General features: G+C 40.3%; 3 protein-coding genes and 1 long non-coding RNA gene across 7 annotated transcripts; 1 reads left to right on the forward strand and 3 right to left on the reverse strand.

The window, feature by feature from the left end:
- Positions 1-1198: 1198 nt before the first annotated feature.
- arf2b (ADP-ribosylation factor 2b) lies at positions 1199-10030 on the reverse strand. Of its 2 annotated transcripts, none has more exons than XM_031750423.2 (5): positions 9888-10030; positions 8636-8793; positions 7678-7788; positions 4952-5076; positions 1199-3090 (listed from the first exon to the last, which is right to left on the reverse strand). In XM_031750423.2, the coding sequence occupies exons 2-5, from the start codon at positions 8781-8783 to the stop codon at positions 2929-2931; spliced, it is 546 nt and encodes a 181-aa protein (XP_031606283.1). In that variant the 5' UTR covers positions 8784-8793; positions 9888-10030; the 3' UTR covers positions 1199-2928. The 2 variants fall into 2 exon arrangements, with proteins under 2 accessions (XP_031606283.1, XP_031606284.1); XM_031750424.2 differs by lacking the exon at positions 9888-10030 and adding an exon at positions 9470-9739.
- Positions 10031-13463: 3433 nt separating this feature from the next.
- LOC120441420 lies at positions 13464-15189 on the forward strand. 3 transcript variants are annotated; one of them, XR_005614066.1, is made up of 4 exons: positions 13464-14146; positions 14319-14371; positions 14867-14937; positions 15150-15189. It is a non-coding gene; the product is annotated as an uncharacterized LOC120441420 (long non-coding RNA). The 3 variants fall into 3 exon arrangements; XR_005614065.1 differs by lacking the exon at positions 15150-15189 and adding an exon at positions 15028-15054; XR_005614064.1 differs by having other exon boundaries at positions 14867-15169.
- Positions 15190-15263: 74 nt separating this feature from the next.
- On the reverse strand, positions 15264-20688 carry LOC120441419 (mitogen-activated protein kinase kinase kinase 14). The gene is made up of 9 exons (XM_039616326.1): positions 20586-20688; positions 19445-19549; positions 18855-19018; positions 18615-18765; positions 17216-17782; positions 16603-16709; positions 16111-16231; positions 15934-16034; positions 15264-15621 (listed from the first exon to the last, which is right to left on the reverse strand). Exons 1-9 carry the CDS (start codon positions 20686-20688, stop codon positions 15457-15459), a joined length of 1584 nt encoding a protein of 527 aa, XP_039472260.1. The 3' UTR covers positions 15264-15456.
- Positions 20689-21523: 835 nt separating this feature from the next.
- On the reverse strand, positions 21524-25804 carry LOC120441500. Its single transcript, XM_039616769.1, has 5 exons — positions 25649-25804; positions 23735-24011; positions 23025-23100; positions 21989-22663; positions 21524-21539 (listed from the first exon to the last, which is right to left on the reverse strand). Exons 2-5 carry the CDS (start codon positions 24003-24005, stop codon positions 21524-21526), a joined length of 1038 nt encoding a protein of 345 aa, XP_039472703.1. The 5' UTR covers positions 24006-24011; positions 25649-25804.
- Positions 25805-27601: the final 1797 nt, after the last annotated feature.

Below are 27601 nucleotides of genomic sequence, written 5' to 3' on the forward strand. Positions count from 1 at the left end.
CAAACAAAAGTTTAATATTTCATAAACATATTCATGTTTAAACTTAGAGGAAACACTTCTGCCTCTGCAGGGTAATTATGCAAACCTGTGCTTTCACAGTAATTTCACGTCATGAATGCAGCAATTTAATTTATTAAATCTCTCTCTTCTCTTTTAGAAAGGTTTACTGTTATTTCCTGAAAGATTAAGAATTCCCGCAGTTCATTCAAACACAGACTTTGTGGTGGCAAAAGAAACTTTTAAGAAGTGTGTCTGAGTAAACCCAACAGGAACAGAAACGCTGTCCTGAAGAGAAAACAAACCTAGTACGTCTTTCTTTTCTTGGTGTTTCTGCAGCCAGCAGCCACTTCAGCAGACAGACTTTTTTACCATATGGAGAGCCAGGAGTGCCAAAATGAATGAATGAATATTAAGATGCATTTCCTTTATTTTACATCAATGACAGGAACCCACCTCTGTCCTCTCTACAGTCAACACATTTTGACAGCATAGTATCACCTTCAGTTTGCTGACTCATATGTTCAAATGTTTTAAAATATATCAATCACTCCTACTTTACATAAATATTTAAATTAGGTGAAATCAGACTTTGCATGAATTGCATCTCATCGTCTCACCTTCATAGACCCCATATTAAAACATTTGACAGCTAAAACAAACTTCTTTGCAAACCGGTTTTGGCCTCTATGGATATTTCCTGAAAAGGTTAGCCACCAAGCATAGTGTGGTTTATCCTCCTGACTGTAACAATCAGCATAACTCACAAAATGAGCTTTGTTTTACTCAGTATGACCCAAAATGAATAATTCTGCCCATAAAATCACCAGAAAAATGTTGAGCGAGGCCACAGAGCAAGTCATCTGAGGGCTCCATTGGAACCAGGAGTCTCCCCCTGCTGGTCATTAAAAAGCGTTGACCACAGCAGGTAGCTCCACATTTTATTTATTTTTTTAAACACCAAACAAAACAAAAAAAAATCCAAAGGGATTTGCATCCCTTCTCCGGATCTCCTGCTTGTTAAGTACTATGAATGTGTACACCACCACACTATGAGCCAAGGGGGAAAAAAAAAAGCTGTCCAGACTGGGCGCCATCTGAGGACTGAAGTTTCACAGGGATTGCCTCATTATTACAAACTTGTTTAATGCAAAGATCCACCACTGTAACACGTGAGAAAATAAAAAGCCTCTCCAACAGCTGTTGGATCAAATCATGTTTATTAATGTGTTCAGGAAATCCCCACAGAAACAGTTTATAGGGGAACTTACAGATTTACAATCATTCTTGACAGAAGTGCCAGCTCTAACCCCCATGGTTCAACACTGAGGACGACCAGCTAACTGCACACCCATTCCCCTCAACAGGTCTACCACCAAGTCCTTCCAGCTCGCCGACGAGCCTCCGACAGAGTACTAACTGTGTTGGTCTTTTCTGCCTGTAAACACCCAGACGTCTGGACCCTTCACAGTTATAGAGAGCCTTCATTATTTTATTTTTTATCGTGGTTTTTTTTTTTTTTTTGGTGCCAATCCTTCATCCCAACCAGGAAGAAAAAAAAAGATCACACACAGCTGGATGCTTTCAGACTTTCAAAATAAAAGTGCCAACCGTTGGTGAGAAGAAAAAGAAACTCGTCTGAGGCCCTCGAGAATGCACTTTCTACTTCCGTATACAGGATTTGTCATACTGCTCAAATGCATTTGGTTCAGCAGTCAAAGTACAAATAGAAATGCTAAAACTAGTTACAGAAAAAAAATAACATGTAACATCTCTTTAAAGGAATAACATGTGAAGCCTGTGAATGTATCAGGACACCTGCCTCAGTCTGAAGTGTGCGAAATGTCCAACACCTTGTATCTGGCATGGAAACACTGAAGGTCATCTCCAAAAAAAAAAAAAAAAAAAAAAAAAAGAAAAAGGAAAATCCTAATTTAATCCCAGGATTTAAACGCCAGCAACCCAAAGTCAAGAATTGCATATTCTCGTAGAGTTTAATTTTTTAATTTTTTTCTTCTTTTGTGCTTCACGCTCTCACTTAGTGGTGGGAGGGGAGAAAGGTAGTGTTCACTGGAGAACCATTGCTAAGAATAATCTTTTATATTCCAATATAATAATAATAATATTAATAAAACAAACAGCATGATTTTCAGATGACACCAGAATGATCAAGGATGGGATTTTCTCTTTTCTTACTTTTTTTTTTTTTTAATTTTCCATTTTTTGTTTTTTTTTTCCATTTGCTTCGACCTGATACAGGTTAAGATGCAATTTACTGAATCTCTTGGTGGGTTTGAGGTCTCAAAAATCAGATTAAAATGAACACCTAAGCACTGAAGGTGGGAGGGAGGGGGGCATTTCTAGTCAACATAGATATATTCTACAGGGAGGAGTAGGGGGTTGCACCCTTGCTCTTTCTTTGCCGTATGAAAACCGTGCTTCCTCTGAAGAGTAAGGGCGGGGCACAACAGGGTCAAGGTGGGGGGGCCGTGCAAGACTTAGATTAGGTGAGGAGGGGGCAGGCCGAGCGGGGCAGAGACTGAGTTTGGTGGATGGAAAGAGAGAGGGGGGCTTGAAAACCAGACTGCTGATTCCACAGGAGGTGTGTAAAAGGCACGCCAGGGTTACTCCCGATCCCAGCCAGCATACACAGAGACGCCTTCACACCCACACAGGCATACACACCCACACGCACACACCCACACACACACCCACACACACAAGCAGCACAGGCTAGAGCCCCAAGAGTACTGACGAGGAGGAAGAGAAAGCAGGAGAAAGGCGTTGAAAGAAAGAGCCGGGGCAGAGGAGTTAGAGGGGCACAGAGGGGGGCCTGGATCCGGTGCTGCCGCTGTGTCGAAACAGAGAAAAAAAAAAAAAAACAACAAAAAAACAAACGAAAAAATAATAATTCAAAACTGCTGGAATGGATCATTTCTGGTTCTTCAGCTGGTTGGAGAGCCAGTCGAGGCCCTCGTACAAGCCGTCTCCACTGGTAGCACAGGTGGCCTGGATGTACCAGCTGCGCTGGCGGAGGGCGTGCAGGCCCAGCTTGTCTGTGATCTCTGCAGCATTCATGGCGTTGGGGAGATCCTAGAGGGAGAGAAAACAGCCAGTTCTGATGCAGTTCTAACCATTTTTAACCATCTGAACCAAAAATCCCACAAGCTTTCATCAACAGTAGAAAAGCTTGTGAACAGTTCAGCCAATGTGAAAGTGCCTTAATCCTGCACTCTCTTTAATGGCCACCAGGGGGCTACAGCAGTGACTTAGGGGATGACAAAAAAAAAAAAAAAAGTCATTTGTTTCAGGTCGTATTAAATAATCTTATTTTTATCATTCTCAGAGTCAGAGAGGAGGGTTATCCAGAATAGATGATGGTGGGGGCCAATAAACATCCAGTTTCTGGATGATGTCATAATGTGGTGACAGATCATGGGAGTCATTTTCACAACAGCTTGAACACCGAATGTGCTAAGGCTCATTTATTATTCATTTACTGAATCATCCTTAGTAGTAGTCGTAATACTGATTTAAGTTTCATATTTCTATTAATATTTACATTTGGATTTTATTATTTTACTATAGGGATCAATTATTACACTATTTTATATTAATACAAGTTATATTATGCTGACGTTATTAATACTAATGAATTACATTTTTGAGGGCTTGAACATGCTCAAACCCTCAAAAGTGTGCACATTTGCCAGAAGCAATGAAAAGTTTTGAATTTAATGGGCCCCTTATCAATAATTTTGCTGATTCGCTCACATCCTGCACTTACACTGTGCTAAAAACTGCACACAGACCAGAAAGTCTGCAAAGATCGACCAACAACTGCCTCTCTGCAAGATTTTGAACAGAACCTCCTGCTAACCAAACACAGCCAAGCGTCAAAGGTGTGAACTTGACAGAGAGCATCCAGACACAAAACACCAGATGAACATTTGAATCTACATGAACTGATAAACCTGCCGAAACAGCGAAGTTGGTGTTAACCTTTCTCCTCAGGTTAACAACACTCAAACATATGACCTGTTCTGATAGGTTGATGAGACGATATCCTGTTGGTTTTTCTCTGCTGTCACTGATGTCTGTGGTTAGGTCTATTGGTTAGCACATTTAAGATTTCAACAGATCAGTAACGAAGTGGTTTGTAGCGGTTTTAGTCACGGTTCATTTAGGGGGGGAGGGGTGTTACTTCTATTAAATCTGTCTGAGATTTATCATCATTTGCAATTTTCTGACAAGTTCTGACAAACAAATAAAATGAATGAGCAGCCTAACATTTTACAAAGCTCATTATCTAATCAATGCTTTCTTTTTCTTCTCAATACATGTGAACTACCGCAGGGCAGGTTTGAGAATAGAGAATCAATGTGCAGATGTTGATCCTGCAGTGACAGCTGTTCTTCAGTGTAAAAAAATAATATAAAAATGAAATAGCTTCTACATATGGACTCCATTCTTCTTTTAAATATTAGTTTAATCAGGTTATTGTTTTTGGTTTATTTTTGCCAGGACTCGAGTACATTAAATCCAGACATTCTAGCATCTTAACAGGGCCTCAAACCAGCAACCTTCGGGTTACTAGCAGGATGCACCAATTTATGGACTTTGTCTCGAACAATATGGCCGCCTGATATTTCTGCCTGCCCACATTACCATGGCTAGCTACAAGCTCCCCAGTCCCATCTCAAAGTATATAAATTCCAGACAGGGAAACATTTAAGGTCGAAGTTCACACCATTTTGAGACTCGCATTTCTGCCTCTGAACCAGCAGAGAGGCTTTTTTTTTAATTAAAGAAAGGTCCTGTACAAATAAAGTCTTGATCGTGATATCTGAAAGCTTTTTCATCCAAACCAACTGAGAAGTAAATTTTGAGGCTCATTTCTTTTCTTGGCTCTGCGTGTGTCTGAATCCCCTGTAGGAAGAAAAGTCAAACTCACCTGTTTATTTGCAAAAACGAGCAGCACGGCGTCTCTCAGTTCGTCCTCGGCAAGCATTCTGGACAGTTCCTCCCTCGCCTCGTTCACCCTCTCCCTGTCGTTGCTGTCCACCACGAAGATGAGCCCTGCATACAAAAAAAAAAAAAAAGGATAAAAAATGATGAAACATGTCTTCATTTATATTCTGGTTACAATACATGCTCTATTGTCCCAGATAAAAAGCTCTGACTCTGTTCCAGTAATAATTCAGTCTGGACCAGCTCTCTTGGCCATTTAATAATCCCCAAAACAGTAGAGTGGGCTGTAAATTTCTTTTTAAAAAGTATCAGTAATAATTTGTGATTTGGCAGCTTCAGGTCTGCTGACTGTGAGAATATATTAAATCCAGAAGCTGTTAAACACATCAGTCATTTGATAAGTTCAGTACAGATTAATTTATGACATAAAGCTGCCAAATGATTTTCAGTTGTCATAGATCATATGAAAGCTGTATTTTGAGACAACCGACAGTTTAATGACCGTATTAAAAAAAAAAGCTTCATGACATAAGGGATGGATGAAAGTACAGTGTTCTGAACGTTTGATGTTTTCCTGCTTCAAATTTAACACAAAAAATAAAGACAAAGCCAAGAAAACGGAGGTAATTTTGTTAAATTTCCTATGGCTGAAGCACACTTCCTGATCTGTGTGCCAGCTTGTTTGGGGAAATGTTTCATCATACCCACAGCTTACAAACAGGATGTTTTTATATTCATGTAACAGGGCAAGACGTGATCACATGCTATAACTGAGATACTATTTGTTTGTGAAGCTAGACCAGAATCTGTATGCAGCACCACTGACCCACCTGTTACATTACAGACTCTGTGCTGAGATGTGAAGGGCACAAAAATGAAAGGAATTTCTACAGGACACAGTGATGCTGTTAATTTGGTCAGTTTGCCTGAAATTTAGGATTCTTGAGACTGAGCTGGTGTTCAGCTGATGGATCATGATCAAGGACAGGAGTGCTGGTTTTTCTTTGTTTTGAGGGTTGATTCTTTGTTACCGTAAGTGATAGATAATTACGCATTTTTAGGTAAACACCAATCTGATTATATATTGGTTAATCCTATCTACAGAACCTGGATCAGATATCACAGACAATAATCCGCTATATGATCTGAACTATTCAGTTCTGTGTTTTTCGTAGCGCAGAGGAAGCTAACAGCGAAGTGATAACTTGGGAACATTTCACACAACACCAACCAGCAACTTTCTACTCATGTTTACTGAGTATAACTACAAAGTTGTACAAACTCTCATTTTAACTCATGATGTTCGGACAGAAAGACGTAATAAATGTGGAAGCTTGACGGACACGGTTCAGTGAAACACTTGTTAAGAAGGCTTTATTGGACTTATGGGAAAGTAACTTGTAAACTCTATTAATATCATTTTAACAGCTCTGATAAGCCACAGATAAACTCAGTTAAGCAGTATTTTTGCACTGCAGTAATTCCAGGAAGTGTTGCTAATCATTTATCACCTCTGCCAGAGATCTTCTAATATAACTGAGATTGATCACTGTTTGGACTCTCTTCATGTTGGGATCAAGATGTCAAGCTATAATTCAGAATGGCCATTTTCATTATGTTTTTGACAGAACTGATAGAGACAATTTCTATTTTAGATATTCTAAGCATTTCAGTTGTAGTACAATAACTTTGTTTGAGCATTAAGGGCATCACAGCACCATAAGACATTTGACAATTTTTTTTTTACATCTCTACAGGTTAAAAACAGTCAGTGTTAAAAACCTAAAACAGTGATGGGCAGCTTTCCCCCCCCCACCTCAGAAGACAATACTGACTTAGATAACGTAAGATCAGGGAAACACTTTAAACAGAATTTTCTGTTAGATTGTCAAAAAAAAAAAAAAAAAAAAAATCCACTTGCATGCTAAGAACTTTAAATTATTCACAACTTTACCATTAGAGTGAAGATGTAACAGGTCATCATAAAAAACTGAAGTGTCGTGTCTTTTTTTTTTTTTTTTTTTTTAAACGTTTCTTGGGGAGAGGCTAGACCATTAAGGACATCAGACTAGATTGAGATGGTCCGCAGGTCTAATTTTGCATAGAACCTTAATCTTTTTTGCCTGGAAAAATAACGGAAAGAGAACAATTTTCTGTCACCTTAATCATGAAATCATTAACCAATACTCGGCTCTCTAGCCCAAACACAACTTTCCTTGTTTGCTGCAGAAGAAAATTCTGTAGTCAGACATGCTGTTTGTTTAATGATGCTGCGTCTTAGATCATCACTGAAATGATTCACACATTCAATTTCACACTTGGGTGCTCAGTATGTGGAAGGTGACATTCATCTAATGCATGCAGGGAAACCACAGGAGCACTGGTGGCAGTGCAGCAAATAAGGTGGCTTCAATCACAATTAATTTCTGCAGATTAAAGATACCACAAAATGTTCAACTTAGTTTGCTTACAAGCCGGATCATGAGTGGCAAACACAAGACAGCATAGGCCTATACATTCTGATGAGTTACACATCAGGAAACAGTAGAGGAGTCACACAATACGCCCTTTGAGAATGGAACAATGGCATGTGAGTCATTGGTCTCTTTAATATCCTCTATGCACCAACGAGGCCACCTACGGGCAGTAATGCTCACTGACACAACTGCCAGCTAAGATAATGCCACTGCACAGCCCCTTTCACCTCACCTTGAGTGTTCTGGAAGTAGTGGCGCCACAGCGGCCTGATTTTGTCCTGACCGCCCACATCCCAAACTGTGAAGCTGATGTTCTTGTATTCTACAGTTTCAACATTAAAACCTGCGAAAAGGAAAGGGAAAAAAAAGGAGAGGAAACAGATGAGTCACTAAAAGGCTTTGGACCACTCGACAGCTAACACTACACGCAGGTAAAGATTTCTACGATTTATTTTTTTTAATTTTTTTTTTCCACTGTTTGTTCCTAATATGACTTTATTTTTAAAGTCAACATTTCATGACTGCATTTTAATCAAGAAACGGTCTTCAGTTACTCTCATTTTATCACTTATTCTTTGTTAAACCATTGTTAAAATGAAATGGTCCAGAAAATCTGAAATAAGGAAACATCTGGTTGCTGTAGATCAAAACGCATTAAACTTGGACACACACACACACACAAAAAAAACAAAAAAACACACACACACAAAAACAAAAAAACACACACACACAAAAAATTACGTTAACTGCTTAAAGCTACAAAATGATTGGTCACCCAGTGGACTGGTAATGGCATTCACCTGCTTTTGTGGCCAATATTTACCACATCACTTCTGGTTAAGTTTTTTTTTTTTTTTAAACAGACTTCAAAATAGATCCATTAATTTTAATTATGATTTAATTACTTGCCCTGAAACAAAGTAAGAAGTAAATAGCAATAAAAAAAAGAAAAGAAAATCCAAAAAGTAGATATATTAGTGATGACCCTAAATTTCGTAACAGTGTATCCCTTGTAATTAAAACAAATTAACAGTCAGATGTTTAAAAGACCTGAAGATCTGGTGAACAGGATTTTTTTTTGTCCTCTCTAATAACAATGGGAAATAACTGATAACATCTTCTCAAAGCAGTCTAAAAATACAGCTTCTTTACAATAATGACAGTGGAGTGATAGATGTAAATGTCCATACCAATGGTGGGAATGGTGGTGACTATCTCTCCGAGTTTGAGTTTATATAGGATAGTTGTTTTTCCAGCCGCATCCAGCCCCACCATTAGAATCCTCATTTCTTTTTTGCCAAACAGGCCTTTGAATAAGCTCGCAAATACATTCCCCATGGTGATGAAGCTGTCAAAGCAGAGACGGAGACAGGGTTAAGACAGTGTACGGTCTGCTGTTAATCTGTTTCAGTGCAGTATGGTGAGAGGAAGTGAATACAGGGAAAATGTATCATAGAGAAAACAGCTGACATCTGGACTGATTTACCATCGTTTTATCGTTAGTCAGTTCATAGAGGTACACCACATTAGAGCAGTTCGATGACAGCTGTATATTTAGTCGAAAAAACGAGGTACATTGTGTGACACACGGAGGAGAACAAGTTAAATGTTTACACAAGCGAATGACTGAGGCTTTCGTCTACGACTCTAAGTTAAGAGCTAACTCTGGCCGTCCACATCAGCCATTAACTTCTACACTACAGAAGTGTTAAAACTTCCTATGCGTCAATTATTTAACAGCAGAAAAATCGCATATCCTGAGGCTAAGCTGTACAACCGTGGATAAAGCGAATAGCTAACTGATGAAAAGATAAGAGAGGCCTGTTCCAGCTAGAAAACTCTGCAATAGCCGGTTAGGATAATGTTTCTGTACGAGTGAGCCGTCACAAGACGCTAGCTTTCAACTATAAGGTCAACCTAAGTTAATGTAAAGTTCATATCAGTATGTGTCAATAAAGGCTGAAACGTTGTGCTATGTGAACGCGCAGATTTTCTGTGTAAAGTCTGAAGTTTTCTCTCTTTACCTGGTTACCAGCACTCGAAACAGGATACAGTTCGCTTCACTAAGGGCGGATGCTTCAGCCAGATAGCTAGTTTTCCTAGCATATGCTAACTTGCGACGAGCAGGCGACACCGTTCGTCTACGGTCTACTGACCACTGTCGGTTACAGTATATATTATTAATAAATCTAACGATGACCTGCTACGAAATCCACCTGGAAAACTGAGGCCTGGTTTCTTAGGCGTGAACATTAAAAGATCTGATACACGATAGCTCGCTAAGCTAACAGCCGTTAGCTAAATGCCGCGTCACAGTCGAGAAAGAACCTCGTGACGTCATGCTCAGGCGAAACTAAATCGAATCGCTGGTACCGCGCGACAATCGCCGTACAATAAATGGCGTTACAGCAAAAAAACAAGCGAGTTTATGTGGGTTATTACCTTTAAAACGACAGCTTCTCGATCTTTCCGTTATCTCTCACTGTCACCCCAAAATGGCGTCTTGCGCAACCAGGGAGACACCGGCGTACGGCAACTTCCCACTATCACACCGCGTCCAATCGTAGCACGCATGGTGTAACGGATAACCCGCCCAGATGTCTCCGCGGTCCAATCAGCGTGTCGGCAGAGCCTTGTGCGCACAGTGCACAAAATGTCGAGGAAGTGAGCCGTACACAATAGTGATGGTAAATTTGATTCTTTTTACTGAATCGAGTTTTAATGAGTCACTCACCAAAGTGAATCGGGTTTTTTGAGTCATTTGAGTCACTGAGTCAGTTGACCAGAGAGTGCAAAAAATGTACATTTTCACTCAAACTTAATTTGTTTCTCTTTTAATGTAAATCCTACTGCTAAGATGAGTGATTCTTAAAGAAAACAACTATTTTATATAGCAAAAAAGAGCAAAAGAATTTCTAAAGGGAACATTTCTTTTGTTTATTTTTATTTTATTAGTATTTTCCTTACATGTGTCAAATATATATTTTCTCATCTAAATGTCCACTGAGCTGTGAGCCAGGGGCGGTAGTGCCTGTAACATTGGTTGCCAACCAAGAAGAAGAAGAAGTAGCTGCGAGCCAGGAGGGAGGGGTGAGTGAGTGAGTGATTCGTTCGCTCTATGATTCAGCACAGGAGGGAGGGGTGAGCGAGTCATGAGTGATTCGCTAGCTCTATGATTCAGCACAGGAGGGAGGGGTTATCGAGTCATGAGTGATTCGCTAGCTCTGTGATTCAGCACAGGAGGGAGGGGTTAGCGAGTCATGAGTGATTCGCTAGCTCTATGATTCAGCACAGGAGGGAGGGGTTAGCGAGTCATGAGTGATTCGCTAGCTCTATGATTCAGCACAGGAGGGAGGGGGTTAGCGAGTCATGAGTGATTCGCTAGCTCTATGATTCAGCACAGGAGGGAGGGGGTTAGTGAGTCATGAGTGATTTGTTTCCCCTACGATTCAGCGCAGGAAAGGAGGGGGTGAGTAGCTCAAATGTGCTGTTAGCATGTTAGCAGAGCGATGCTACTGTGAACCGAGGAGCTATTGTCTTGATGTGAGCTTCTACTCAGGGTTTTTTCTTCCAGTTCAGAGCAGAAATGTTTTTGTTAAGATACTGGATGTTGTGTTTTTCTTCACAATTTGAATTATAAGCTAGATATATTTCTACTAATGAAATTAGTTTGCTAACAGCAACAGGGATGAGTCAGTGAGTCAGTTGCGCTTGTGAATCATGATTCACGAGTCAGTAAAGTGATTCTCGAGTATTGAACGATTCGTTCATGATTCGCGCATCACTAGTACACAAGTTTATTCAAGTTTCAGACACTGAGAACCGGGCCCTCAGAGTTTTTCTTTTTCTTTTCCTTTTTTTTAACCGACGAGAAATGACTACAGGGAAACAGAAATCGGCCACAAAAGAGACAAATAATGATAATAACGACGAAATGACATGAATAACCACAAAGACATGCAAAAAAGCATACAAGGCAAACGGAAACGATCCATGAGATCCCCAACAAGTAAATGGGGCCATTAATAAACATAAATAACCCTAAAAAGACACCAATAAATAAAGAAATCCACACATAAACACAAGGACTATAGGGAGTCAAAAAACAAAACACGGAAATGCAACATTAGAAAAATCTGTTTCTAGTTTATTGTTTTTCCTCTATTTTATGTTTGCTTATGGTCATTTCGATTTACTTTTTGATCGTTTTTCTTCTCTATGGATGTTTAATTTGCTTTTACTTTTAAGCACATTTTCTGAGTAAAACCTAGTGATCACTGGGGTCACCGAAGGCCTCTCCAGCACTCTCTCCAATTGTATGAGGGAGGTGGAGGGTTCTACCATTTATTTGTGTTTAGAGGCCCCTTTTTCCATGCCGGGACTCAAGATCCTGGCTGATCCCAACTTTTAGGCCTTACTTTCCATCTCGTTCCTCATAATCTGATTAATTGCATTTCTTTGAAGACTTGTACCAGTGAAATCCTCCCTGTGGACTCACTTGAAGAGACATGCTGAAATTTCTTTTTAGATCCTCACTTATTTTAATTGTGTTAATTCAAATTGGTGACACAGAAATGCTATCTATTATATGATTAGTGCAAGGCTGCAGGTTCTCATGACTAAATTCATTGTCTGCAGGTCTCACAACCACTGTCTTTAATCATTTATGGTTTATGACTTTTAGAATGATAATTAATCACACTTGTCAGCAGCTAACAACACCTGATGTCTGCAATTATTATTGGCTGTGTTTGCTATCAGAGGATCCAGAAGCTTCACATTCCTCAAGCACCAAGCTGGAAATGTGAGGCCTTATTGTAGACTGTATACAAAAGATGGACGTAGTCATCGTCATCACCCATTGGGTAGTGAAGCGCTGGTGACTCAAGATGAGTGTTTTGTTTTTGCTGTTGCCATCTTGGTATTTTGAAAAAAGTGGACACCACAGGCCAACAATTGCCATCTTATGATTAACAAGTCATGAGCCAAAGAGGAAACTTCATGTTGTTTTTTAGTATGACTTAAAATTAGCAGATTGTGCTCACAAGCTTAGCACAACCAGCTAAGAGTTTACTGAGGGCACAGATCAAGGAAGGAAAAACTTCTGGAAGTGTGTTTGCATTAAAGGAGTCGCCCCCTGCTGGTCGTTAGAAAGAATGCATATTTAAGGCCCTTCCATGTCAACTACACTTTCTGGAAGGTGCATATATCTTTTTACACTTGGTGGGCCTTACAGCAGCAATAGATTAAAAAAAAAAAGTCTAATAATAAATTATCAAGCCTCTTTTATTTGTAGTTTAAAGGGTTTGTAATATAACTAAAAAAAATTGGGACTTTGTAGTGACCTTTACATCAGTGAGTCAGTTTGAATTTTCTGCAAAAAAGTTTAAAGATGGCTGTGCTCGTTCATGGGAACCTTGTTTGAATACCACTCTTCTGTTCACAGCATTAACAGCGAGATCATCAGCTAACCTTTGGGTAGAAAATGGAGTCTGTTAATTAGTAATGTCAAAAACCAGTTAACACCACACAAGGACAAAAAGCAAGCACTGGTCTGGCTTTTGATAGCACTTTTGCCATTGATGTCAATGAGAAGGAAGCTAAGGTTAGCCAGCTAGTTGCTATAGTCATAAAGAGTGTCACATGTAGTTACTTTTCATTTTCAAAATTGTATATTTCAGGCCCAGATGGAAAAATGTTTATATCTGATATTTATCAAATACAGTTTACACTGTACAAAAACAATTTGTGTAAGATCAATACCTATATTACAATTAATGTATGAACAGGATCAAGCTGAAGCAAACGTTTTCATACACCTTCCTGGTCACATGCAACACATGTAACAGCCTCACGTGTTTAACATCATCTGTTTTTATAGGGCTGGGCCTCTTTATCAGTGCTGTCAATGTTTACAGTGTGCAACAGGTCTAATCCTGGTCTTTCTCAAATGACGCCGAGTCAGAAACGACTGGGAAAGGCAATAGCTGGAAATGAGCAGAAGACAGCAACTTTTGTGCCTCTGAGTCATTTTTTTATTAGAATATAAAATATCAGTTACATTCAAGTACCAAGAGATTCCAGTCTTGTGATATATTGTGGAAAACACATCATTTTAGGCAGCTTCATGCCATTTAAACTCTAAAATGAAACAGATGACATGACAAACTCTTTTTTCCACATCAGAAAGTAAACAGAGATACAAAGAACGGATATTTTTGTTCCTAGTGATCCATAAAAGGAAAGAACAAGCAGGAGAACGGAAAGAGGGAAACAATCTTAACACACAAAATAAAAAAATACAGATGTCACAACCTATTACAGCTCTACCAACACCATTTCCTATTCAAGCAGGTTTACCCCTTGGAGTGTAAACTACTTGTATCATTACTTAAAACATATAGAAACAGCTTAACCTGAAAATAGACATTTTAAGATTTCTTTTATTTGTACACTCAAGTAGCACTTTATTAGGAACACCTGCTTGTGCTAGTAGTTATTCAGTTAGCCAATCACGTGGCACCAGTGCAGCAGAAACTCTGAAGCTTCATTTACAGTGCCGTGCTGAATGGTTGACCATAATGTTTGCTTTTATTCTCGTTCCTCTGCTTTGTTCTGCTAACACCAGTGAAAACAGAGATGATCCTGTCAGAGCTCAACGTTCAGATGTGAACAACACTTTGCTGAAATGAAGGAAAGAGGTGAGCGTGACAAAACTGACAGAGTTATTAAAACGAGGAAATCAACATATCTCCACATATTAGCTGTTGTATTTGCATATTGAGCAAGCTAGGTACAATAAATCCTTCTTACATTTTATTTTGCAGAAATATTACTCCTGTGCTCATCAATATATTATGTTTCACACTACAGACCTAACACGGGGGCTGAGGTCTGGATTCCTACAATGTGTTGTTGGATTTCTGGTAAGGAGCAGCTCAGGCTGGGCGCAGGTTATGACACTGGTTTAACACAGCAGTATAAGCTAAGTACCGGGGTTTGGTAAGGTAACGGACATGTAACTAGTTATTAAGTACAAATTAGAGATTATTTTTGCAATTGATTCGGTTTGTTTGTGTATCTTTGCCAGCTGTGGGACTTCAAAGTGGTTGTCATTTCAGGTCTGGATCTGGGAGATTTTGAAGGGATCCTTTACCATTATTTGAAGGATTGGATATTTTGTGTTACATCTACAAAAATACGTAAAAATATCACACTAAAAGAAAAAAATGAGAAATTGTGTTGGGATTCCTTGAGGAAAAAAACAAAACAAAACACGGATCCTGTTCATACTCAGTTCATGTGTGGCATGGAGGGAATTTTCAGCCTTGGTGGATCTGCAGGAATATGGAGTGTCAGACGGCTCCTGTTAATAATGTGATTCACTGAATTAAAAAACATGTAATCTAATCTAAACACAGGATGGTGAGATTATCAAATGCAGCCCAGATAGCAGAAATGCAGCAAGGATTGATCCATCGCCATGTAAATGGTAGGTCAAAATCAGCATGAGCCAACCTGCCCAGGCTGCTGGTGTCAGTGGGGTAACATGGGGAATGTTTTCTTGGTCTCTTTCTGCCAGTATATTACCAACAACCACCAGTCACACTGGAAGGAGTCATTTTCTAATGGCTCCTTCATCTTAAACGTGGTTTTATAAATATGAGACTGAATTCAGACGGCCTACGTTGTCGTCCTAACCAGCAAGTCTGAATCCAGAAGAACAACTCTGGCAACACAGGAGGAAAACTCAGGCTGTCGGGTAGCAAAGAGAGGGCCTACCTGAACTCAGTGTGGTGTTCCTAATAAAGTGCTTGATTGGTATCTTTGTTTTTCCTGTGTTTAAGGTTTTTTGCCCATATTTCTGTCAAAATTGATTATTTATGTTGAGCTATGTGTAAATGCACTGAGAAAAGTTTTAAAGTGCTTAAAAGCTTTTCCCAATAAAAAAAAACCAAATTAAATTAGTCCAAAAGACCAAAACAACAACAGAGAACAGAAAATATCCGTCTCATTCTCGAAGTTCGAGCTTGCCTTCTCTGACTCTCCACCTCCAGTGCTGGCATCTGTCAGGAGCAGGAACACAGCGAAGCCACAGACCAGACTCTCTGATCTCTCGTTCAAAGGACACCGTCTTCCTGTCCAGAGTCTCCAAAGTGAAGGCTTTCCCTGAGATCTGAGTGACAGATGTAATTATTCATATGGATTCTGGCTGACTGGGTGTCAGATGTATCTGCAAAGGGTTAATGCTGAAGTGGTAATGATAATTTAGTGTGTTTGTTCTTTCATTGGATAGTTACAGATTTAAATCTAAACTTCCCCAATTTTGTTCTTTAACTGTACTTCGGGACATTTCACTTTCTGTTCCGGAAATAAGAAAAGAGAAAAAAGCAAACCAAAATACACTTTGAGGAAACAAAACAGAAACCTCGGCCTGATGTATCACCACAGCTAAACGGTTTCTGGACATCTTAAAACTCTCTCATACCTGATCACTAATTCCTATGGCAACATGACCCACTTTGATCCGCCTACGTTCGCGTATCCTCAAACACTTGCCCTCGGGGTCCTCTATCCAGATATCAATACCTGCAAATGTCAGAGCATTAGAAAAATTCTTCCAACAGCCCTCGATCAGCACAGAGATGCATCCCTGCCATCTTACCCTCAAAGCACTGTGAGGACGGCCGATTGGCCAAAGCTAACCACTCCAAGCACGCATCAGTCTGACTGTTGCAGGAGGAAAAGATGCCAGAGCTGAGGTCATCAGATGAGTGATCAGAGTCCTAAAAATAAGAAAGAAGATTTTCTTTTGTGGAGGATTTTATTTTGTACATAAATTTAAACATGAAGCATGCATGCACATGTTTGTTATGTAAAAGATGGACGTAGCGTCCCAGTCTCAAAATTCAAGCCAGTGAAGAAGTGCCTTAAGCAAAGCAGGCTTCACTTTAGCACGGGTCTAGCTTGTGATTAAAAAGCCGTTGCAGTGTGAGCCACATGTCTCTCAGTTTGACTGTCAGACTCTCGTGATGTCTGGTTTCTAAATGCTAAGATGGCGAAGGCGAAAGCACTCGGTTCGAATTTCAAAAACAAGACTTTGCAAACCAGTAAGTGACGTTAAGGTTGGCTACATCCCTCTTGCATGGGTGCGCACCTTCTCTGTGGCATCTATCTGCGATGTGTCAGAGCAGCTGAAGCAGGATGGTGGTTCATCTCGAGGTTCAGGGGACGGGGTCTTGATTCTGGTACCTTTAGTCACATCTAGTAAAGGACAACATGTTAAAAGTTTCTGTTATTAGCGGACATTGATGAGGCTTTGACAACCTTCTCTGAAACAAGCCAAGTTAGCTCCAGTCCCTTTAAACCGACTTTGTTTGATTAGCTGTGCCCATAAACAAAACATTTGAAGATCCTGTGGATGTGTACCTGAAATGACCATATTAGGGATATCCAGTCTCTGTGACATCATGCAGAACCAAGATTTAAAAAAAATGCATGAAAACAAGTTGCAGTCTGAAGCTGGAATTTTTGGATTAGGTTTACATAAACAGACCTCATTTTTTTAAAAATGCTCGCTGTGTTTAATATGAGCATCCATCATTGTAACTGCAAATGACAGAATAACAGAAAGAGGATAATATGTCCCATTTAAAAGTGTATCTTTGAAAATGACACGAAGAGCTCTGTAACCTCATCTGAGCCAAATTTATAATAATAATATGATTCGGGGCTTTAGTAATGCTCCACTGAGTTTTTTTGTGACTCACCATCTCTGAGGTATTCCAGCTCTGCTTCTGATCCCCATGAATCGTCTTCTATCTGGTGACTTTTTTGCAGTAAAGGGAAAAGGCCTCGGAGAGCACGAAGATACTCTGTGGACTCGGTAGAATCCCACTCTTCCTCCTCCTCTTCATCTCCTTCCTCTTCCCAATCCCCCTCATAGTCCTTGTCAGTTTTCAGCCACTTCTCCTGAATATATTCCTCCTCCCCCATGTATATATCTACCTCTGAATCAGACCCAGTCTCCCAGTCTTTTTCATTAGTGATGTAATCATCCCGCAGTGATTTTGGCTCAGAGTCCCACTCCCCAGTTAAGCAAAATGTCTCCAACTCAGATTCTTGGTCTGAGTTTCCTTCTGACCAGTCGTTGCTGTCCTCGTCTACTGCAGCAGTTCTCCAAGGGCTCACCCAGTACATAGCAGGTGCTGAGCCAGTATGTGATGGTTTATTCTGAATCTGATGGGACAAAGAGCAGGGAGTGTCTTCATTCTGGTTCTGGACACGATACAGTTTTTCACAGGCGCTTTTCATGGACCAAGAACTCAGACCTCCAACTGTGGAGAAAATAATTTGCAGTGTCACAATATGCTTAAAATACTTGGCATCTATAGACAGCTGAGTCCCTTCTTTGCCAAAAAGTGGATTTGGATACAGGTCCTATTTTATTTTCCTCAAGAGATACTCCCTCTTGGAGATATTATATAATCTATTTTATTTGTTTTACCATACCATACCATCTTTATTTATAAAGCACTTTAACATAAAACCAGAGTTCACAAAGTGCTGTACATGCAAATAGCATACGCAAAGTAAAAATAAAATAAAAATAAGATAAGATAAAATAAATAACTAAAATAAATAAAACACGTTAAAACAAATTGAGTCAACCCCCTTAAACAGTGCCAAATGCTTCAGCAAATAAAAATGTTTTAAGAAGACTTTTAAACTCAGAAAGAGAAGAGGCCATTAAGAGATTTAAAAACAAATAAGAGAATTTTAAAAACAATCCTAAAATGTACAGGTAGCCAGTGGAGTGAAATTAAAATGGGGGTAATGTGCTCAGACTTTTTTGTTCCAGTTAAAAAACATGCTGCAGCATTTTGCACAACCTGCAGACGCCTCATGGATGCATCACTAACCCCACGATAAAGTGCGTTACAATAATCCAGCCTCGATGTAACAAAGGCATGGATTACTGTCTCAAAAAGCTGTTTGTTTGTTTGGTGATGACATGCAGCTTTTCTCTAAAGGCTTTGAATGCTTGTATCGTGATTTAAAGTCATTTTAGTTTGTGGGCCATGATTTCACCACTCTCACAACTCTAATGTAATGTAAATTGTATACATTTAAATGATTAGAAGATCAAGGATTATAAGGTGCATCGACCTGCTCTGAGGGCCTTGGTGGTTTTCTTCCTGAGCTCAGTTGCTGACGCTCTTCTTTCAGGGTCCTTCTGGAGTCCGGCCCTGAACACTTTAGCTGTGAAGTTGTTACACTTGGATGGCACCTCCCACAGAGGCGGAGGCTCATTGACAATCTAAAACAGATGAATACGCAAGTGTGGTTTTGTCCCATTCAGCGTGTAACTGTCTGATTTTCCACAATCAGCAAATAAGAGGTTCTTACCTGGAGACACAGTGGATGGGAATAGTAACGTATCCATGGCTGGCATCCATTGAGCATGTGCAGTAGCATACAACAGCTGCTCCACACGTCCGCCTTGGCGCAGAGTTGATCCCCTCGTGCCACCTCAGGGGCCATGTGGGTCTCTGTGCCGGGGAATGCAGCTCCTACATTCACAAATGTTAGATGAACTGAAAGTCTTAAAACTTAAAGGGCCATTCACGAATGTAGAGGTCAAAATATGTCCAACGTTGGGGTTAATAATCAAATACTTGGAAGACTGTTGCAAAACTTTGAATGCTAACACGGTAGGCTAAGAATATTGCATGTTATCTTTTAAAGATATGAATGTTTAAAGGTTGAAAGATGATGGTGAAAGGCAGATTTATTCATTGCAAACTCCTTATTGTGTATTTATGGGAGCCTAAGGAGTAGATCATTTCACAAGTAGATTTTAAAAAGACTGACATTTTGCTGTGATATATATTTATGTGTTTTAATTAGATCAATGAAAATCATGGTGTTTGAACCAAAATGTTAGTCATTTGTAAACTGCACCACAGTTTATTTCAGACTTTTGAGGATCAGCTTACCCCTGAAATTCTTGGTGCTCCATCCACTGTCATCTAAAGTCTCTGAGAGACCAAAGTCACAGAGGAATGTGTCTCTGCAGTCAGCAGACAGCAGCACATTGTCAACTGGAATAAGATCAACACGCAGGATTCAGTGGGACAGCTTGTTTTCATTGGGTGCTCATTATGAAACAGTTGACTGAGAAGCAGGAGGCTGTCAGAGGCTGTAAGAGTGATGGGTGCATGAGGGGCTAAAGCCTGAACGGCCATCTCAAGGTAGAATAAGGTACCATCTACAAATAAAGCACAGGAACTTTGTGCCATCTGATATGATGAGAGTGGGTAATTTGACGGATGTATGATGAGCGAAGCTTTTAGACATGAGCTCAGAGCACAATAGAGGGGCCTAATGTGAGCAAACCCCTCCTGCTCAATCGTATGAGCAGGGATTACCGAGGGTTTAGGGGTGAGGTGTCACTTTAGGATTAGGTACCGTCACAGGAGATGTTAGCTGACAGCAGAACCACCAGCTTGAGGCTTCGCTGGACTCCCTTCTCTGTATGTTCTACTGATTATATAAAATCTCTGCAAAGGTACTTTGGGGTCTCACAACAAACTCGGGGTAGAGTCTGACACGTCGTATCTCAGTAGAAAAATACTCCAAAACAAGTAAAAGTCTCCATTGCAAGTTAAAGTTGAAATGAGCCTAAATAATAAAGTACAAACTATATATGTGTATAATGAACTAAAGGTAAAAGTACTACCTATATACTCGTGTCCTTCATTTTTTAGCAACTTCTACAAAGAAAAATGTTTTGCTATAAAATGTACTGCCTAAAAATAAAGCATGGCATTATTATTGATGCCAGACGCTCATAGCTCCCACTTCTCACACGCAAGTGTTTTTTTTTTAATGATTATCTTTAAGAGTATTTGCTGATATTGTTTTACTTCCTCAAGTAAAATGCCCGAATGCATCTGCAGACACTTGCACATTTGATTTATTGTATATATAAAATGATTAGGACCACACTGGTTGAACCAGGCCACTCTAAAATGTCCAGAGGGTTTGAAATCTCTTAAATTTATATATATTATATTCATACATGTTTGTATATATTATCATTTAGATCTAAGTCATTACACAAAAAAGAACACATACCTTTGACATCCAAATGAACCACCCTTCTCTGGTGAAGGTGTTCTAGCGCCCCCAGTGTTTGATGAAGGTAATGCAGGGCCAGATCTTCAGGTAGGCAGTTCATCTCCTTTAGAAGCTGGGCCAAACAAGCTGATGGGGTTTGGGAGAATATGATTACTCTTTCAGACTGCTCAGACGGTTTTTATGCAGTTTGTAGAGTGTAGTTAGGTTACCTGGCTTCAGGTCCATGAGGAGAACAACATTAAGCCCCTCCCTCACAGCTCCAAAAAGCTCCACGACTCGAGGAGAGTTCAGTGCAGTCCATGTGCTCACCTCCTCGCTGCTGAAATGACTCAGTGGAATCTGAGAAGAACGGTCAACAATGAGCTAAATAACGGAAAATAGTTTAAATAAAATCAGCATGTCAGCTCTCAGGAGTTTAAACCTCTCGGGTGGAGCACATCTGGATTGTAATGACTGACTAAGTGGATCTTGGCTTACCCTCTTGGCAGCACATTTGAAGCCAGTGCTTCTGTCACGAACGCAGAACACATCACCATATGATCCATTCTGGATGTGATGAAGGACAAAGTATTCCTCTCCCTCCCTGTACTGACAACTGCTGGGCTGGAGATGCTTGATGAAACACAGGGAGAAAAAAGGAAAAGTGTTAAATCACAAATCCCCCATAAAAAAATAACTTTTACAGCCAGTCTTCCTCATTTAAGCGCTGAAATCCCAGACGAGCCTTCCCTTCAGGCCACTTCACCTACCTCACCACCAGTATTCAAATCTAGACCAAGTTACTGCTGACAGTAAGTTACCTTATTTATTTATTTATTTTTTATTGATTTCTTTTGGCTCATAACTTTTATTGTCTTTTAAATGTGTCTTTAGCTTCTAAACATCCACATCAACATGTTTTCATTTTCTTGTACACGAAGTCAAATTTTCCACCTTCATGTGGTGAAAAGTCTGCATTCAGAGTTTTAGATGTCACAGATTTTTACACTTCATTTATTTTTTACTATATTATGAATTAAAAACATTGTTATTCATTATTGTTGGTTAAAGTGGGATTTTTACTTAAATTTGAGTCCTTGTGAAACCCTGCATGTAACCTACGAGGTAACCTGATGTACATCTCCTTAGAAGGTGAACTACATGCTGCACTGATGCAGCCTGCAGCGACTGTGATTGGCCCGTTCAGTACCTGAATACTACTGCATCTGCTGTCTACTGTCCATAAACAAAAACAGTGTGGATAAACTGGATGTGAATGTCTTACATCATGAAATATGAGTCCTTCGTTTGCAGGTTTCGATGTTTTCCAGCCGTTCAGGATCTGTTTGATTAAATCTCTGCAGAAAGCTGAAAGAAGCAGTTTTGGTATGTGTGCCACTTTGCCCCTCAGCTCATCTAACACTGTGTCACTCATGTCATCAAACCCAAAGGAGCACTGGGATGTATTCTCAGTGCTGAGGCTGTGGGCATACTCTGAATTTCCCACTGGGTTTTGCACACTTCCTGTAGAGTCAGAATTCCATCCTGCATGGGAGGAAGGGGTAAATCCAGACACATACATGAGGTCAAAGGTCGACATGATGCCTTGTGTGCCAATGTCGACGTCGTAAGACGAGTCTGAGTCACTTTCATGAGTGCGAACAGAGTCAGTGTCAGAGCCCGAGCCTCCTCTGTGGTCGGTGCTGGATGTGTCTTCTGTATCTACGGATCTGCATTGGTCCTCTGACGGCGACGCCTCCTCTGATCTCCTCACGCAGTCACAAACGTCTGGACAGCTGCAGCTGTCACACATGCACGAGTCTCTGCAGGGGTCTGAGGCCGAGTCAGTAAACTGAGGAGGAGGAGGTATGATTTCAGCTGATGAAGTCGTCTCTCTGTCTGCTGATTTCAGCCAATCAATCTCCTGCACCCACAGACCCTGGATGATAGGAGGCTCCTCCCCTTCCTCGAGGCTCTGTGTGGTTCTGGTTTTCCAGCGCTGTTTTCTCTGGAGATGGTAGCGCGGGAATTTGGCGGCTGTTTCAAAGTTCTCGTCATCTGAGTCCATCACAAAGGCGGCTTCCTTACTGAGAGTCCTACAAATGAGAAGAAGTATGAAAATTTGGTTTCTCACACAGAAATCTTAATGCTTTCCTTGAAATCCAGCTGGTCACAGTGTTGTTTGGAGCACATGAGTTATTTAAAGTGCATGAAGAGGTCATTGCCTCATGCACAGAGAAAAAGCACAGCTAAAACCTTGTTACCATCTATGAATTCAAATATGTAGCTGGTCACGAGCACAATAGCTTCATTCATACACATACCCAGCTTCATAAAGAACCCTGAACCCTCACGTACAAGCTAAATGGAAATCATATAATACCTGTATCCTATATTTTTGGCCATAGAGGGCATTTAAGCCTGTGCACAGGTAATGTGTGTTGTACATGTCTTTACCTGTGCTTTTGGAGGTGGCGAGACTGAGAGTAGGGGCACTGAGTGTTAGTCGGGCTGAACTCCTGGAAGTCTTCTTCTGGGACAGAGAAACAGTAGGAGTTAGAGTTAGAGAAGTCTCGTTGTGGATTAAAGTTCATAAACATGATTTGAAAATGTGAAAATGGTTTAAAGCCTGGTTCATGGGCTACTACTACATGCTTCCATTCAGAGGTGTAACAGTAAAAATGTTTTCTTTGTTTTTTCTGCATTCCTCTCTGCAAGCTTTTAGCTGCTATTATGTAATTTTGCACAACAGCAGCTAATGCACCATTTCTTTAATACACCTGCTTGTTAGTGAACATTAGTGATCTTTGGTTGCATAAGCAGCTGTTCTGTAAACCTGAAAAGTGCTGATGTACAATTCAAAACAATTATAGAGAATTCAAAACCTTTAAGCCTGTTTTAGTCATTACTCTCTAAAAGCAAGATCAAAGCCTTTTGTTTAAAAGAAGAACTCATCATGTGCTGACATGAAATTTTTTGGCCCTTCAGCATACTTCAGGTCTTGCATTAAGTCTTGTGCAGCCCCATGATAGACTGGAGACTTGTGCTGGATGTAGTCTACATAGGCTTTCATTGTTTTGTTTTTTTTAAGCAAAATAATACAAGGATGCAAGTAACTAAAACAAAAAGGAAAAGAATGTAAAACAGTCCTGACTCCATGTTCTTACGCTCAGCCTGCGCGACTATAGAAACACACGGATTCTCCTCGGAAACTTCACGCCCCTGCGTGACAACATGCTTGGCTGTGCCGCGTTGCATCACTCGACTCAGATGGGGGCCAATGGCTTGGACGAGCGAGTCCTTCTCCTCCTCGCATCCCTGGTTGTCGTCCACTTTGGTGAGAATCGAGAGCTCAGATCCGCCGGCCACGATGATGAACGGTGTGCTGGAGTTAAACATCCGAGGTATGGCCATGTCTCTGTCGCTGTCGGTCGGCATCTAGAGCTGGAGGAGAGAAGGAAAAAATATGTTTAAAAGAAGAGAAACCAAACCAGTAAGTTTCATACGGAGTGTTTTGAAGTAAGTCAGATCCTACTAAAAATCCTGGTGTGGATAACTTGGCCACAAAGAATGGACCCTGTTCTTTTAGTACTTTAAAGGTGTGTGTTTGCACTATGTAGAACCGTGTGGGTGGATAATGGATGGATACATTTGTTTTTTCTTGGCGATAAAATGTCTGAGAATCAGCAAAGTTGGCAGGTTTCATCCTGAACATTTACATATGATTTGGTGCCCAACCCTTGTAGTGAATGGGGAGATATTTTTCTTGCTTGGCTGCTGATGAGTTAGAGTATAAGGAAGCCATATGCTTTAAAAAGACTTCTAACAAGGTTAGAAGTCTTTTTATGATCAGTAGGCCTGTCTAAGAAAATCTAAACTAACATGTGAGCGTTTTGTGCAGCAGCAGATGCAAATGCCTTTCCCTAAATCTGCTTTAATTTTATACAAGAACAAAATAATAGACTGAGTTTGCTCTTTCATTATGACGAATTGTTTAGGGACAACACCTGCACAGGTAAGGAGTTTAGCCACTGGGGGTCACTACAGATCAGATTTTTTTAGGTGCTGCTCAGCTCACTTCTTTCCCTGCTGTGCAAATGGAGTCATTTGTTCTTTTGTAAAACAAATGAATCATCATCTAAAGCCAGGAGTTGTCCTATAATAAAATGATCAGGAATACTGTATACCGTATGGAAATGTGTGATGTTGAATATTTTATATGTGATATTGGATTTCTTTTCTGTTTTTATCTTAACTGTTGGAACCACTGAGAAATTATTACCATGAAGAAATATGTATATATGTTTTTTTTATTATTAATTATTTAAATATCTATCCTACATTTTTATGTTAAGCAGGAAAACTACTTCATTCTTATATCCTTAATTATACAACCCTAGTTTTGTCATATTTAAACAAGATATGGCAGAAATGATATGACAAATACAGGGTTGTAATATCAGGCAGTAATTGAGCCTAAAATAGTTATTTCACTTTTAGGTTCTTAAATTCTTCCTGCAACACAAGAACCCTGATTAATTCAGCCGTAGTAGAAACCACTGATTTGTAGCTGACAAGCACTTTAATGTGGTGGCATTTGCCGTGCCGGGGTGTGAATGAAGGGACACCGGTTGTAAGCCCGGCAAGGTGAATATAAATAGCACACAGAGGGGCGGTTGCATGCCTTCCACTGAGGCTGTCCAGCTGTCAAAGTCTCTCTTCCTCAGTGCTCGCCATGTTGACAGCGAATACAGGGGGATCAAAACAGACACTCTTCCCACTCACAGAGGCCGCACTTGTCCTGGAAGTGCTCGCACAGAGCCTGTGTGAGTGGATACCTGAAGAGCTTTGCTTTCATAATATGGAATTAACCAGGCTTTATCTACAGATGAGCTTCATCTAAGAGCCGATCAGATTTTCAGGACATGCAAGATCGACATGTTAGACTCTGGATATGCTGCAACTTTCACTAAACTTTCCATCAGCCTCGAACGTCCTTCTCACTCTGTGACCTGACAGTGAGGACACCTCCAGCTCAGCAAAGTCTGACTCAAACATCCAGTCACAGCAGAGCACATTACCTTAGGAGCTCAGTCAGCTGGTCTCGGGTTCAGCTGAAATCCTGCAGAACAGATCGAGGGTTCCTCTCGTGACTCCTTCTGTCTTCTGCTGTCTGTCCGTTCTCTGTGTTATTATGTGTTTGTTAGTTTCCAAGTGTAACTTACCGGCTTTCTGCCCCCACAGGCCCTGCTGATTGGCTGACCATGTGTGTGAGTTACGAGCTCTTGCACCTCTGTCACCCGGGTCCACCCACTTGCCCACCCTTCCACCCACTCGCCCACACCAGCCTCAAACACGCTGCATGGATTCCGTAGCTGTCCTCGACGCTTGGGTCTTTAAACCCACTGCAAGTGTAACAGTTTAAAGCCAAATTCTCACCGTTCAGCTTTAAGCCTCAGTGTGACGGTATTATTAGGAAGAGAAGCATTGTTTTCCAGCACTAGAGACATGTCCCCTGTGCTTAAGAAGTTGTGAGGGCTCAAAAATGCTGGAAAAAATAAAAATAAAGTGCCAAATGTCAGCCCACCCATATGTGGGGCCTATAACTGGTTTCATTAAAACCAGTTATTGGATCGGGTGACCTCAGGCGACCTCATCGATATGCTTCTATGGGTTTCCTGTGATGCACTGAGACCTTCTACCCCACAGGCTTATATGTGAGTCCATTATTTTGTCCTTTTTGTGTGTGTTTTTTTTAATCTCTTGCCACATGGAAACCTGCCCCTCCTCTAGCCTGATTCTGCTGAAAGTTTCTTCCTGTTGAATGGGAGTTCTTCCTCTCCACCATTACCAAGTCGTGCTCACAGGGGATCGTCTGTTTGTTGGACATTTCACTCATATATCTTAGGGTCTTTACCTTGCAATATAAAGTACCCCGAGGTGTCTGCTGTGGTGAATTGGAGCTGTACAAATACAATAAAATTAAACTGAATGAAATCTTTAAAATCTTTTGTGTATTGTGGTGAAGAAATCCATGCAGCTTAATCAGCAGTTTCACAATAAAGGTACTGATGATGATTTAATAATTAATATAGATGTAGTGTAAATAATGCACATATTAAGATGCTGTAAAGAATTGTGTAATTATTGTTTTGTACAGTTATGCATACAAACTCTCTTCCCACCTGTATACACAAACTTGAAGTTAATTTGCCGAAAAGGTGAAAAAGAAATAGTAGAAATCATACTTTGTATAAATGTAAGGATCAAATTGAGGCTCATCTTGTTATTTGGTGACAGACTGTGTTCAGAACCAAAAGAAAATAAAAAGACAAAATCAAATTGTTGATAAATGTAACCCTATTGTCGATATGACATCTTTACATATACACACACTGACATCTGTTTGTGTATAGAGTTAAAGAATGATTGCATAACATATTTTAAGTAAGTCACACTTTAAAAAAAGCTTCCTCGGTTTCTTCTGTCCCTTGACAACTGGACGGTGCATTCCTGTGTGAATTAGTAAAATACCACAGGTGGGAGTGCGTTATGTGTGTGATTTGGGTGGAGGGTCCCTCTCCCTGGTAACATGTGAATGGGATCAGAGGTCGACCAATTGTGAGACTGTGCAGAAAGTTTCCTCACACGTCAGTGGGTTCCTGTCACTCCAGTCCTTGCTGCTGTTGGTGGGTCGAATCGGCTATACATAGAAGTGAAAAGCCTCATTGAGGCTGTTTCAGCGTCTTCATTTCTCATTCACTGATGGGAATAATGAATCAGTGCCACTGAGGGCAAACTATAAAACCTGTGTTTATGTAATCAGGATCCATTAAAAATAATTTAGCTCTAAGGCCAGGAGATGGTTAACTTAGCATAAGTCGCCATAACAAGCTGTAACAGTTTTTAAAACAATTGTGCATCTGTACTTTATATAGTGTAACTACTAGACATTCGTTCTCCTTTTACATCCAGAGGCAACCACGCTTTGAGGTTGTATCACCTTCCATTTTTAAATTAAAGTACCTTAATTC

This window comes from Oreochromis aureus, linkage group 8, assembly GCF_013358895.1.
Source record: "Oreochromis aureus strain Israel breed Guangdong linkage group 8, ZZ_aureus, whole genome shotgun sequence".
Lineage (NCBI taxonomy): Eukaryota > Metazoa > Chordata > Actinopteri > Cichliformes > Cichlidae > Oreochromis > Oreochromis aureus.